This window comes from Gorilla gorilla, chromosome X (genome assembly GCF_029281585.2).
Source record: "Gorilla gorilla gorilla isolate KB3781 chromosome X, NHGRI_mGorGor1-v2.1_pri, whole genome shotgun sequence".
In the NCBI taxonomy this organism is placed as follows: Eukaryota; Metazoa; Chordata; class Mammalia; order Primates; family Hominidae; genus Gorilla; species Gorilla gorilla.
This window is the reverse complement of record NC_073247.2, coordinates 163,807,968-163,823,334: the sequence shown is the minus strand read 5'-3', so window position 1 is coordinate 163,823,334 and position 15,367 is coordinate 163,807,968. Positions and strand designations below refer to the sequence as shown.

The following is a 15,367-nucleotide window of genomic DNA, read 5'->3' as shown; positions in this document are numbered from 1 at the left end:
TCTGGTGAGGGCCTTCTTACTGAATCCTGACATGGAGGAAGGTACAGAGGGCACAGAAAAGGAAATGAACGCTGTGTCTTCACACAGCAGAAGAGCAGAAGAGCACAATAAGGGCCACTCTCTCAAGTCCTTCAATAAGAGCCTAATCCCATCTATGAAAACTCTGCCCTCATGACGGAATCACTTCTTAATGCCTATCACTTTGGTGATTAAGTTTCAACATGAAGTTTGGGGGACACATTCAGACCATAGCAAAAACAGAAAAATAAATTATGAAAATAATTATAAAAATAAAAATATAGAACCTAAGGTAAATATAAGAATTAAAACTAAGTGACAAAAGTTACACCCAGGGAGTTCCACTTCTTGCATTGACAACATGAGGAGCTCTATGGATTCACTCCCCAGTGAAACTGGTAACAATTATTTTTAAAGCAATTTAAAATATCTGGAAATGACCTAAGGGCATATAGCAAATGAAGAAAAACATATTCAAGAAAATCTGACATTTGGTAACAACAGTGAGAGTCTGTGGCATCTGAACCATGACCCACTCCCTTGCTCTTCCTTATCACCGTGTGAAGGAAACTAAATTCAAGATGGGTGTAGCCAAGAACGTAGGGCACCCTCTCTTCCAGGTTCAAGTTCAAGAGTATGGTATCTTCCTGGGAGGGGCTGAACTTTGTTAAAAATGTAAACTGAGGCACGATAAAATGTTAATGAGTTTATTTGAGCAAAACATAGTTCATGAAGTGTGTAGCTCTAAACCAGAAGCAGTTCAGGAGCTCCACTGAAGGATCACAATGGGGAGGCTTTTAAAGGACGGACACAGAAGGAAAGCTAAGAAAACATTTGATTAGTAGCCAATATACAGTTGTCTTACCTGGCTTATCCCACTGGAAAGTTCTTAATTATATAATTATAAGTTTGTTTGCTACTTCTGATTGGTTGATCTTAAGTTATGTTTCTCTTCACTATAGGCATTTACAAGAAATAGCAAGGCTTTTGTCACTTATGAGGCCTAACTGCTTTTGTCTGTTCAGGAATTATTGAGGCCTGGTCTCCATTTTAACTTTCTTTTACAACATCAACATTTCTGATCCCATCCTAGGCTACCTATTGCAGAGCCTAAGTTCCAGGACATGCAATTGAGAAGTGGAGGTTCCCTCATGGGACAGAAACAGCTGAGAGAAGGAGAGAGAGAGAGAGAGAGACGGAGAGAGAGAGAGAGAGAGAGAGAAACTTCTTTTGCTTGGGAGAAAGTAAGGGAAGAGAACAAAAGTTTCTGCCTGGTAATCCAGAGAGTTCTTCCAGATCTTATCCAAGACGACCAAGTCAGTACGTCTAAGAGTATGCAGGAGCCACAGTATTACTAGGCTTGGGGTATCCCATAATGCAGATACAGCTGTGGTGACCAAAAAGTTAGATTATAACACCCAAGTTCCTTTCAAATACCTGGAAAGACTTCCAAATAAGGATGGATGCAAGTAAGCCCAAATTGTGAAGACTACATAGAAGAAAAGAGAGAAGAAACAAATAGACAAAATAAGATTGAACAAAGGCCTAAATGTAAAAGATAAATCATAAAAATCTTAGAAGAAACAACAGAGAAAATCAATAAACCCAAATCTAGTTATCTGGATAGATCAACAAAATTAACAATCTTCTAGTGAGGCTAGTCAAGAAAAAAATAGAAGACTCAAATTACAAACATCGGAAATGAAAAAGTGATCATCTTTACCAAGGCCATGGACATTAACAGGATAATGAAAGAATATTATGACAACTCTAGGTCTGCAAATTTGGTAAATTAGATAAAATTACCTTAAATGATACACACTACAAAACCTCACACAAAGATAAAAAGATAACCTGAATAAACATATCTGCAAAATAAATTGAGTCAATAATTAATATATTTCCCAAATAGAAATTACTAGGCCCAGATGGCTTCACTGTTGAATTCTATCAAACGTTTAAATAATGCTTAATAGCAATCTACACTCTCTTCCAGAAAATAGAAGCAGACAGAACACTCCTAACTCATTCTGTGAGACCACTCCATAACACCAAAACCAGTTAAAGATATACAAAACAGCAAAATTACAGACCAATATCTCTTATGAACATAGATCCAAAAATCTTCAACAAAATATAAGCAAATCAAATCCAACAATGTGTAAAAATAATTATACATCAGGACCAAGTGAGACTTATTACAGGTATGCAAGGCTGATCCAACATTCAGAAATCAATTAATGTAACTCATGATGTCAACGGGCTAAAGAAAAACTACCATATTATTATATCAATATATGCAGAATATTCATTTGATAAAATCCAACACACATTCATGATAAAATCCAACACACATTCATGATAAAAATAGTCTCAGCAAATGTGGAATCGAAGGGGACATCCTCTACTTAATAAAGTGCATCTACAAAAGCCCTATAGGTAGTATTATACTTAAGGATTTTGAGAAACCAGGAAAAAAGCAAGTATGTCTCCTCTGACATCTTCTATTCAACATCATATTGGAGGTATTAGCTAGTACATTAAGACAAGAAATTGAAATAAAACATGTGCTTCGGGGGAAGAAAAAAAACTATGCCTCTCTTTGTCCACTGAAGAAATGTTTATCTGTGTAGAAAATGTCATAGAATTGATGACAATAACAAACACAAGACAACTTTTAAACCAAAAGGTGATATAACAAGGTCATAGGAAATGAGATTAATATAAAAAATAAATTGCTTTGTCAAATACTGTCAATAAACAATTAAAATTTTAAATTAAAAACATCATTTATAATAGTTCCCCCAAACAAAATACCTATGTGTAAATCTTCAAAATACGTATAGGCTCTGTATATGGAAACAACAAAACACTGATAAAAGAAATCAAAGAAAAAATAAATGGAAAGTTATTCTGCATTCATGGGTTGGAGACAGAAAATTGTTAGTATGTCAGTTTTTCCCAATATGTTCTGTACATACAATATGATTCCAATCAAATTCTCATCAAGGTATTTTCTAGATATCAACAAACTACTGTATATTTTATATGGATAAGAGTAGCTGAGCATAGGCAATACAATATAGAAGAACAACAAAGTCAGAGGACTCACATTACTTAATTTCAAGACTTACTGTAAAGTTATAGTAATCAAGACAATGTGGAATTGGTGAAAGAATAAAAACATAGATAAATAGAATAGTGTCCAGACATAGAACCACACCCATAGAGTCAATTTATTTCTGACAAAGGCGCAAATGCAATTTCATGAAGAAAGTTAATTTTTAAAATAAAATATAAAATGAATCCAGACAAAACCTTAGACCTTTCACTAAAAACTAATCCAAAATAGCTTGTAGACCTAAGCGTAAAATGCAGAAACTATATAAAATCTCTAGGAGAAAGCAGGAGAAAATCTATATAACCTTGGATTTAGTGATGAGTTTTCAGATTCATGAAAGACAAATTGGTAAAGTATTGTTTTAAAAATGTGTGCACTCTGTGAAAAACATTGTAAAGAGAATGAAAAGAAAATCCACAGAGAGAAAATAGTTGCAAAACACCTACCAAATAAGGCACTTGTATGCAAAATACAAAAAACTTAAAACTCAACAATTGAAAACCAGAAAACTCATTTAACTGGGCGAAGGTCTGAAGCAGACGCATCACCAAAGAAGACAGGTAAAAAATGAGCATAGGAAAAGATACTGAATATTATTTGTTATTATGTAGTTTCAAATAAACTAACAATAAATACTACTACACACCTACTGGAATGTATAAAATTAAAAAAATACAAGTCCAATTGCTAGAAAGAATGCAAAGAAGGAACTCTCATTCATTACTGGTTGAAATGAAAAATAGTACAGCCACTTTTTAAAAAAAATTTATTATTATTATACTTTAAGTTTTAGGGTACATGTGCACAATGTGCAGGTTAGTTACATATGTATACATGTGCCATGCGGTACAGCCACTTTTGAAGACAGTTTGTCACTTTCTTAAAAACACTGAACATAGTCTCACCTTAGATCCAGCAAGCACGCTCGTGGGTTATTTTCCTAACTGATTTCCTAACAAATCCCCATACGTAAATGTTTATAGATGCTTATTTGGTAATCACCCTAAAGTGGAATATGTCCTTTAACGGATGAATAGATAAACAAACTGTGACACAGCCTTACAATGACATATTATTCATAAATAAAAAAGAATGACCTACAAGACATGCAAAGACATCAAAAACATTAAATGCATATTGTCACATGAAAGTAGCCAGTTGGAAAAGGCTACAGAGTGTATGACTGCATTTATATGACATTTTGGAAAGGGAAAGAATTATAGAAACAAAAAACATATGTAGAAAAGTGTAAAAAGGTTAAGCACAGGAGATTTATTAGGGCAGTGAAACTATTTTTATGATACTGTAATGGTTCATACATGACAGTATGTGTCAAAAATCATAAAACTTTATAGCACAAAGAGTGAATCTTAATGTACGAAAATTAAATAAATAATTTAAGAGATAAAAAAATTCCAGGATGAAATGTAGAATATAGCAAAGCATTCTAACTGTATTAAAAATGTATGAAACAATCTCATCGAAGGGCATGATGGGAATTTGCTGCCTTAAGTAACTTGGAAATGAATGTTGTAAAGCTAAGGTCAAAAGGAACTGTATGTAAGTGCTGTACTAGAGTTAGTAAAGTTGTTTCCCACAGGAGTACAGATTAATAATTCTGAAAACAGTATACATGTATATTGGAATTGAACAATTAACTGAATGGATTGACAGATGACAGGAGATGAGTTTCTCATTGTTAGAATGGGACGTCACAGGTAAGCAAGGGGAGGAGGCTAGAATAATCTTTGTTGTAATGGATTAGAGTTGGAGACGTCAGCATAAAGTCATGTTCGGTTTAATATAGTTACAGATGGTTACATATACAAATATTTATAGGTGTGTGTAGACACACATATATATTTCATTGCTCTGTGAACTGAGAAAGGCTATAAGTAACAACTCCCCCAGTAGCAACAAGCCCACCTAGCACTAAGATGTGAGTTTCTAAAACCATCATCTAGTAAAAATAATTAGGGCTCCTTGGAGAAATAGCTGATTCTGAGACTGGGGCATGAAATACAGTTGCCCCTCTGTGGATTCCACATCCATGGATTTAAAAATCCGAAGATCAAAAATACGCAAAAAAAACTGGATCTGTTCATAACATGTACAGACTTTTATGTTCTTGTCCTTATGCCCTAAACAATACAGAGTAACAACTTTTTTACATTGCATTTACATCATATTAGGTATTATAAGTAATCTAGAGATAACTTAAAGTATATGAAAGGATGTGCACAAGTTATATGCAAATGTTATACCATTTTGTATAAAAGATTGAGCATCCGCAAATTTTGGTGTTCATGGGAGGTCCTTTTAAAAAAAGTTTTGTGGGTACAAAGTAAATGCATATTTTATGGGGTACATGAGATGTTCTGATACCATGGAAGTTCCTGAAACCAATCCCCCAGGAATACTAAGGAAGAACTGCATATAAAATGAGCCTGGAGCATTTTGTAGTGTCAAAAAGGAAGGTCTGAAAAACTTCTTAAGGGACACCACAAGTGCTGCATTGAGCAAAATCCATACTATGGGAAACTAGACAAAATACAAGACCTGTTTATTTTTTTGTTTTGTCTTGTTCTAAGTTGCAAGGAAAAAAAGATTAATAGTCACAGAAATTATAGATTAAAAAAGACTAAGCGATATAACCAATAATTTCACTGATTAGATATATTTAAACACTGATTCAAAGAAACTAATTTTTAAAGTATATGTCTGCCAGGTAAATATGGAAATTATCTGGGCATTTGATGATTACTCATTTAAATTGTTAGGAAATATAATTACATTGAATTTATGTTTCACAAAAGAGTTCTTATCTTTTATAAAAGCATATGAAATAATTAGAAACAAAATGATATGATGTCTGGGATATGCCTCAAATCATTACGGTAGCAAGAGATGGAAGTAGGTAAGAGTAAAATTAGAACCAGATTGGACAATGTATTGAAAATTGTTGATGCTAAGTGTCTGGTATATTGGTTCATTATACTATTGTCTTTACTGTTGTATATGTTGAGAATATGTGTAATAAAAACTTTTTGTTGTAAATATCATGCCATTAAATTTGAAATCCTAAGTGAAATTGATCACTTACAGGTTTAATCAAACAATACAAACTGAAACTGTACAGTATTCAAAACTCAAGCCACTGCCAAATGTTCCAGGATAAGGCAGTTTGGGAGGCCAGTTACAACAAATGATCATGGAGAAACAAATTACCATCTTATGTAAACTCTTCCAAAGCATACAAAAAGATGGGTAATTATTCAACTCATTTTGCCAGGCCAGCACTCTTCGATTCAAATACCAGATGAGAGCAACCAGTGAAAAGAATGCTTGAGCCAAGTTCTCTCACATAGCAGCAAATATTCTAAATAATTTAATAGCATATTCAACATAGCAGTATATTAACTGAACAAACAAGCTCTGTCCAAGGAATAAAAATTATGATTTAACATTAGAAAATGCTTTTAATTGTAATGCCCTGTAAACAAATTAGAGGAGAAAAAACACTTGATTATGTCAATGGCTACATAAAAAGCATTTCAAAGAAGTTTAACACAAGATAATGGTAAAAAAAAAAAAAAAGTAAACTAACATTAGAATAGAACTTGCATTACTTAAAATCTATAGCAAACGCACTTAAATGTGAAATGTTATAAGAATTTCCATAAAAGCCAGGAACAAGACAAAAATGTATGCTACCTTCTCTATTGTTCAAAACTGCACTGAAACACATAGCCAGAGCTATGGGTATCAAAATAAATAAGATGCATGGATTTTGAAAAGAGAGATGTTTGGAGACAATGTTATCTTTAACAAATAGTCAAAGGAATAAGCATGTGGAATATTTAAATGAATAAAAGACTTCAGAAGAAAAATGTTTTATGGAAGCTCATTATAGCAAAATCAAGAAACTGGTCATAAAAAAACAGTAAATAGAACATACAATAGAAAATATCCCATTAAAAACAGCAAAAAACTCCTACAATTACCTTAAAGATAATCCTAACAAAAATGAGCAGGATCTTACTGGAGTCAACTGTAAAAGTTTGCTGATAGATTCAGGTGAAAGAAGTCCCAAATAAATAAAGTATTATACCATATCCATTAATGGAGAACAGAATACTTTAAAGGCGTGAATTTTCCTTAAATTATTTACAGAATTAGTGCCTTACCTTTAGGCCAAAATGAGCACCAAGTTCATATTGCTGACTTACACTCCAGAATCAATCCTGGAGGGGAGAAGGGAAAAAACATTATCAACACTCAACAAATTCTACACAGCAAAACATGATCGAACCCTAAGTAGGCTGCAGAATTTTGAACTGGACCTTGTGTTTGGAGTAGGGGGAGTGGAGGACAACAGTGCATTTGAGGAGGTCCGCAGCCTGCATAGACGGCAAATAAGAGGATGAGTAGGAAGAAATATTTGAATTTCTGGCCCTGCTTTATTGCACAATCTGAGGCAACACTTCATACCACGATGCCAGTAGCTCTGGAGTGATATCAGGACAGCAGGAAAGACGGGGTTGATTGAGGGAGTATGACTCCGGAGTCTATGCTGCTAACCACCTAAAACCACCATAGTGACGACTGGTCTTAGTTAATCCTCTGCTACAAGTTAATAATTCTTTATATTAAATTTTCTTGCTCAGAAAAAAAGAGAAAAATTATTATAATAGAATATAAAGAATGGACCAGAAATAGAATAAGCAGTGAACCACACAGCGTAAGGTAGGTATTCTTTCATGAAATGTTATATATGTATACAATATACACTTGGCAGACATTTAAAACACATATTCTTACTAGGAATGAGGGTTAGAAAACCAGACATCACTGCATTGGACTATAAAATGTCAGCTAAACTCAAAACAGCAGGACCTCCCCACACCCCGATGCTCAGCCTCTTTCTTGTAGAAAATATACCCTTTAGGACAAAAAGTTTGCCAAGTCTACTTGTGGCTTGGGAAGAGCCCCGTTGGGAACGTGTGCGTCTTCTCCCACAGGTCATTACAATCACGGGTGTTGCAGCTCCCCAGGGACCATCTGGCCTGGGACCCGCACCCATGCTCTGCAAGGGATGCAGCTGGGCAAATGATCAGAGGTGACGGAAACTGAGCATCTCCCACCCATCACTTCATCAATGAGACAAGAGCCAGGAGGAAGACCCTCCTGAGTGAGGACCGAGGGTCCACCCACCCCTCACAAAGGGGCCACAGAATCCAGCTGAGCCCCTCCTGTCAGCCCTGGAAGACCCTGGCAATGTTGTCCCCCCGACCACAACCCTCCCCTCACTGCCACCTTGGAAGACTCCGAGTCAAGAGACCTGGTTTAAGGGGAGAAGACATCCTCAGCACAAAACAGGGGTCCAGGCTTTTCCAGGCATCAAGGTCAAGACACTGAGGGATGACTGAAAGACCCCACCCCCACCCCCACCACGACCCACAGCCCCAAGATCCCCATCCCAGTCCCCACCTCCACGCCCCTCCCTACACCCATCTTCACCACCACCCCTGCCCCAACCCCATCCTCACCCGTACCCCACCCCACCCGGACTCCCACCCTCACTCCCACCCCAACTCCCACCCCAGTTCCGGCAGAATCCACTCCGCCCCTGCTGTCAACCCAGGGAAGCCCCGGGGGCCGGATGTGACGCCACTAACTTACGCCTCGGGGATCAGAGAGAAGCGAGGTTCTCGTTCTGAGGGACAGGCTTGAGATCGGCTGAAGAGAGCGGGCCCAGGCTCTGTGAGGAGGCAAGGTGAGAGGCTGAGGGAGGACTGAGGACGCCCCCAACCCGGATAGAAAGCCCTAAATAATACAGCGCTGCCTCTGCTGCCAGCTCTGGACCACCTGAGGGCAGACTTCTCAGGCTGGGCTGTCACCCCCCCCACCCCCACCCCCACTCTCTCCCGCCGCTTAAGCCGCAGGGGACTCTGGGAGTCAGAGCTTGGTGTGACCAGGGCCGGGCTGGTTCGGCGGGAGCCGAGCCTAGGTTCTGCCAGCATCAATGTCGGGACGCTCAGGGAGGGCTCTGCCCCTGATGTCGGCCCTGGGAAGCCCTGGTCATGGCGACCAGGAATGCAAATTCTGACGTCGGCATCTGAGGCTGACGTAGGGAAGGGGATATTGGTACCAAGAATGCGGCTTCAGGGGAGCAGAGGGAGGGCCCAGGCCCTGCTGGGAAATGAGGGAGGCATGAAGGGATCCCAGGACAGGGTGCCCACCCCACCTCTGTCTCAGACCGAGATGTCTCTTCACTCGGCCTCAGGAATCCAAGGGACGGTGACTCAGGTCTGCGGCGGGGCGTGGTAGAGGAGAGCAACCCAGCCAAGAGTCAAGGGGAGGAAGAAGAGAAAGGACTCAAGGGACCTTGGAGTCCAGATCAGTGGGGACCTCAGCCCTGGGCGGTTTCAGGCACGGTGGCCCATGTGATGTGTCTTTGCTGTGCCTTTGGGGTGTCAATGAGGAGAGGGCTATGGTCTGAGGAGTAGAGCCTCAGGTCAGCAGAGGGAGGAGTCCCAGAGCCCTGAGGGAGGACTCAGCAGATCCCCGCATCTCAGAACTAGGAAATCTGTCCCTCTTATCAGCTCTGGAACCCCAGGCAGGACGGTGAGGAAGGGAAGTGGCCCCCACTTTCTCACCGGGGATCCCAGGGAGATGGTGGCCTTGGCGTGCAAGACCCATACACGGTTCAGCAGGAGGGAAAGGGCTGGGCCCTGTCGGGAGTAAATCTGAATACCTGGAGGACACCCAAATAAAGGAAGTCCCCGTCTTGTCCCCCTCCCCTGCCCACCCTCCCCCCCCCCCCCCCCCCCCCGCCAAATATCTGCTTCTTCTGTCAGCTTTGGGAATCCCATGCAGGTGTGATCGTGTGGTGCCCCTCCCCACTTCTGCCTGCCGGGTCTCAGGGAGGTGAGGACCTTGGTCTGAGGGTTGCTAAGAAGTTATCACAGGGTTCCACACTTGGTCAACAGAGGGAGGAGTCCCAGAATCTGCAGGACCCAAGGGGTGCCCCCTTAGTGAGGACTGGAGGTACCTGCAGCCCAGAAAGAAGGGATGTAACAGAGTCTGGCTGTCCCCTGTTCTTAGCTCTGAGGGGACCTGATCAGGATTGGCACTAAGTGGCAAGCTCAATTTTACCACAGGCAGGAAGATGAGGAACCCTCAGGGAAATGGAGTTTTGGTGTAAAGGGGAGATATCAGCCCTGGACACCCCACAGGGATGACAGGATGTGGCTCCTTACTTTTGTTTTGGGATTTCAGGGAGGTGAGAACCTTGCTCTCAGAGGGTGACTCAAGTCAACACAGAGAACCCCTCTTTTCTACAGACACAGTGGGTCGCAGGATCTGACAAGAGTCCAGGTAAGGAACCTGAGGGAAATTTGAGGGTACCCCCAGCCCATAACACAGATGGGGTCCCCACAGAAATCTGCCATGACCCTACTGTCACTCTGGAGAACCCAGTCAGGGCTGTCGGCTGAGTCTCCCTGTCTTATACAAGGATCAGCAGAGGGAGGGTCCCAGACCCTGCCAGGAGTCAAGGTGAGGGCTGAGGGGACACCATTCTCCAAACGCACAGGACTCAGCCCCACCCTACCCCTTCTGTCAGCCACGGGAATTCACTGGGAACTGGGGGTAGATGGACTCCCCTCACTTCCTCTTTCCATGTCTCCTGGAGATAGGACCTTGGTTTAAGGAAGTGGCCTCAGGTCAACAAAGGGAGGGTCCCAGGTCGTATCAGGCATCAAGAAGAGGACCAAGCAGGCTCCTCACCCCAGTACACATGGACCCAGCTGAATATGGCCACCTCTTGCTGTCTTTTCTGGGAGGACCTCCGCAGTTGTGGCCAGATGTGGGTCCCCTCATGTCTTCTATTTCGTATCAGGGATGTAAGCTTTTGATCTGAGAGTTTCTTAGACCAGCAAAGGAGCAGGGTCCAGGCTTTTCCAGGAGAAAGGTGAGAGCCCCACGTGAGCACAGAGGCTCCCCACCACAGGGTAGTGGGGAACTCACAGAGTCCAGCCCACCCTCCTGACAACACTGGGAGGCTGGGGCTGTGCTTGCAGCCTGAACCCTGAGGGCCCCTCAATTCCTCTTTCAGGAGCTCCAGGGACTGTGAGGTGAGGCCTTGGTCTAAGGCAGTGTTTTCAGGTCACAGAGCAGAAAGGGCCCAGACAGTGCCAGGAGTCAAGGTGAGGTGCATGCGCTGAATGTGTACCAAGGGCCCCACCTGCTCCAGGACAAAGTGGACCCCACTGCATCAGCTCCACCTACCCTACTGTCAGTCCTGGAGCCTTGGCCTCTGCCGGCTGCATCCTGAGGAGCCATCTCTCACTTCCTTCTTCAGGTTCTCAGGGGACAGGGAGAGCAAGAGGTCAAGAGCTGTGGGACACCACAGAGCAGCACTGAAGGAGAAGACCTGTAAGTTGGCCTTTGTTAGAACCTCCAGGGTGTGGTTCTCAGCTGTGGCCACTTACACCCTCCCTCTCTCCCCAGGCCTGTGGGTCCCCATCGCCCAAGTCCTGCCCACACTCCCACCTGCTACCCTGATCAGAGTCATCATGCCTCGAGCTCCAAAGCGTCAGCGCTGCATGCCTGAAGAAGATCTTCAATCCCAAAGTGAGACACAGGGCCTCGAGGGTGCACAGGCTCCCGTGGCTGTGGAGGAGGATGCTTCATCATCCACTTCCACCAGCTCCTCTTTTCCATCCTCTTTTCCCTCCTCCTCCTCTTCCTCCTCCTCCTCCTGGTATCCTCTAATACCAAGCACCCCAGAGGAGGTTTCTGCTGCTGATGAGACACCAAATCCTCCCCAGAGTGCTCAGATAGCCTGCTCCTCCCCCTCGGTCGTTGCTTCCCTTCCATTAGATCAATCTGATGAGGGCTCCAGCAGCCAAATGGAGGAGAGTCCAAGCACCCTACAGGCCCTGGCAGACAGTGAGTCTTTACCCAGAAGCGAGATAGATGAAAAGGTGACTGATTTGGTGCAGTTCCTGCTCTTCAAGTATCAAACGAAGGAGCCGATCACAAAGGCAGAAATACTGGAGAGTGTCATAAAAAATTATGAAGACCACTTCCCTTTGTTGTTTAGTGAAGCCTCCGAGTGCATGCTGCTGGTCTTTGGCATTGATGTAAAGGAAGTGGATCCCACTGGCCACTCCTTTGTCCTTGTCACCTCCCTGGGCCTCACCTATGATGGGATGCTGAGTGATGTTCAGAGCATGCCCAAGACTGGCATTCTCATACTTATCCTAAGCATAATCTTCATAGAGGGCTACTGCACCCCTGAGGAGGTCATCTGGGAAGCACTGAATATGATGGGGCTGTATGATGGGATGGAGCACCTCATTTATGGGGAGCCCAGGAAGCTGCTCACCCAAGATTGGGTGCAGGAAAACTACCTGGAGTACCGGCAGGTGCCTGGCAGTGATCCTGCACGGTATGAGTTTCTGTGGGGTCCAAGGGCTCATGCTGAAATTAGGAAGATGAGTCTCCTGAAATTTTTGGCCAAGGTAAATGGGAGTGATCCAAGATCCTTCCCACTGTGGTATGAAGAGGCTTTGAAAGATGAGGAAGAGAGATCCCAGGAGAGAATGGCCACCACAGATGATACTACTGCCATGGCCAGTGCAAGTTCTAGCGCTACAGGTAGCTTCTCCTACCCTGAATAAAGTAAGACAGATTCTTCACTGTGTTTTAAAAGGCAAGTCAAATACCACATGATATCACTCATATGTGGAATCTAAAAAAAAAAAAAAAATGTTGGTACCGTGGAAGTAGAGAGTAGAGCAGTAGTTACATTACAATTAAATAGGAGGAATAAGTTCTAGTGTTCTATTGCACAGTAGGATGACTATAGTTAACATTAAGATATTGTATATTACAAAACAGCTAGAAGGAAGGCTTTTCAATATTGTCACCAAAAAGAAATGATAAATGCATGAGGTGATGGATACACTACCTGATTTGATCATTATACTACATATACATGAATCAGAACATCAAATTGTACCTCATAAATATCTACAATTACATGTCAGTTTTTGTTTTTTTTTTTTAATTTATGAAAACAAATGAGAATGGAAATCAATGATGTATGTGGTGGAGGGCCAGGCTGAGGCTGAGGAAAATACAGTGCATAACATCTTTGTCTTACTGTTCTCTTTGGATAACCTGGGGACTTCTTTTCTTTTCTTTTCTTCTTGGTATTTTATTTTCTTTTTCTTCTTCTTCTTCTTTTTTTTTTTTTAACAAAGTCTCACTCTATTGCTCTGGCAGGAGTGCAGTGGCGCAGTCTCGGCTCACTGCAACTTCCGCCTCCTGGGTTCAAGCGATTCTCCTGCCTCAGTCTCCTGAGTAGCTGGGATTACAGGTGTGTGCCACCATACCCGGCTAATTTTTGTATTTTTTAGTAGAGATGGGGTTTCACCATGTTGGCTAGGCTGGTCTCAAACTCCTGACCTCAGGTAATCTGCCCGCCTCAGCCTCCCAAAGTGCTGGGATAACAGGTGTGAGCCACTGCACCCAGCCTCTTCTTGGTATTTTAAAATGTTGTTACTTTTACTAGAATGTTTATGAGCTTCAGAATCTAAGGTCACACGTTCGTTTCTGTTTATCCAGTTAAGAAACAGTTTTGCTATTTTGTAAAACAAATTGGGAACCCTTCCATCATATTTGTAATCTGTAATAAAATAACATGGAATTGGAATAGTAATTTTCTTGGAAATATGAAAAAAATAGTAAAATAGAGAAAATAATTTTAAGTGTTAGTATTTTTATTTCTTTATTATTTTTAGTTTATCATCCTGCAAAATTAAAAATTATATCCCTGGATCTTGTTAAGTCGAAATTAAACTGTAATAAATGAAACCTTTGCTCACTAGTGCATTTTTTCCCCAAACATCCACTGAGCATCTGGTCTTTGGAAGGCCCTGAGTCTGTAGTGGAAATGTTAAGCCAGAACCACCTTTACCCATAGGGTGGTAGAGTCTAGGGGCTGCAGTCAAGTAACAAGGTGGCGAGATGTCCTCTAAGACCTAGAAGAAAAGTAAGACGGGGTGAGGGTATTGGGCTGTAGGTGAGAGTGGTCACATACATCCTCTGAGCCAGGACTTTTGGGGCTTTGAGAAACTGCAGTTCCTTCTGGTGAAGATGAATCCAAAGAAGCCGGGTGTTGCCAGGGTCAGAGCCTCACACAGTTGAGAGAGAAAATCCTGGGATGTAAAACTGCTCTGAGCAGTTCCTTTTGGGTGGTGGATGAACAGAGAGGAGTCCACCTGGGGCAGGAATGGAAGGTGTTCTGCACTCTTGTCTCAGTGCAGTTGAACTCCTAATTAAATAAAAAAAAAAAACTAGGTGATAGATACCCATCATATGCAAGGGTCTCCTGAGAGATAAGGATCTCATAATAAATAAGCCTATGAATTGATGCCTAGAAGTTAGCTGACTCCATTAGAGAAACATTTTAATTGGGTTATTTTTAGTGTAATTTGAACAACACTAAGCAAGGGCTAGATTTTGAGTGGTGATGAAATGAATGAAAATCATGATTTGGATGGAAAAGAACCTTGGAGAGAGGGAAGGAGTTGATACTTGACTCAAATTCCATGAACTTTGAGCAGCATCCAGCAGGGAGAAACTCCTGCACATGAAATGTTGAAAATATATCCTCTAAGAGGGAAAATTTACTGAGTTTTATATGTGAAGCAACATTTGTGACTGATTTGGGATTCCATGTTCCATTGAGCTGTGTATTCTGAGATGTACTGGATAACAATGACAAAAATTCCAGAGAAGACAGTGGTGGGGTCTGAGGTCAAATAATATTAGAAATAACAGCCATCTGCCATTCATTAAACTAACTATGCCAGGCCCTGAGCCAGGTTCTTCACTTATATTGCACACACTCCAGTAGTCCTAATGGACAGGGCTTATCACACCTGCTTCACAGATAAAGAACCCAAGGCTCACAGGACTTGGGCATTTCCCAGAATCACATGGCTAGTAAGGAACAGGGCTGGAACCAGACTCCTGGTCGGTCTGAATTCCTGTAGAGCCCATGCTGTTCCCACTCCTCCCAGCCTGAGGCCGACCTCTTGAATAGTACTTCATTTCTCTTCTCAGCACTGTACCATGTCCCTCAGGTGACAAAAATAGGGACTTTGAGGCCAAGGTAGCAGTCGTAGGCCTAGAGAAGGTGACAATGAGAAT

The 15,367-nt window shown here is 41.9% G+C and overlaps 1 protein-coding gene across 3 annotated transcripts; it reads left to right on the top strand.

Annotated features, from left to right (window-relative positions):
- The first annotated feature begins 8,812 nt into the window (after positions 1–8,812).
- MAGEA10 (MAGE family member A10) lies at positions 8,813–14,026 on the top strand. Of its 3 annotated transcripts, XM_004065031.4 has the most exons (5): positions 8,813–8,915; positions 10,421–10,519; positions 11,259–11,349; positions 11,505–11,578; positions 11,654–14,026. In XM_004065031.4, exon 5 carries the CDS (start codon positions 11,719–11,721, stop codon positions 12,826–12,828), a length of 1,110 nt encoding a protein of 369 aa, XP_004065079.1. In that variant the 5' UTR covers positions 8,813–8,915; positions 10,421–10,519; positions 11,259–11,349; positions 11,505–11,578; positions 11,654–11,718; the 3' UTR covers positions 12,829–14,026. The 3 variants fall into 3 exon arrangements, with proteins under 3 accessions (XP_004065079.1, XP_004065078.1, XP_055232080.1); XM_004065030.4 differs by lacking the exon at positions 11,259–11,349; XM_055376105.2 differs by lacking the exons at positions 8,813–8,915; positions 10,421–10,519; positions 11,259–11,349 and having other exon boundaries at positions 11,473–11,578; positions 11,654–13,887.
- Positions 14,027–15,367: the final 1,341 nt, after the last annotated feature.

Bases quoted from the DNA above. Each gene is read 5' to 3' on its own strand.
- MAGEA10 (XM_004065030.4), top strand. From the start codon at position 11,719: ATGCCTCGAGCTCCAAAGCGTCAGCGCTGCATGCCTGAAGAAGATCTT.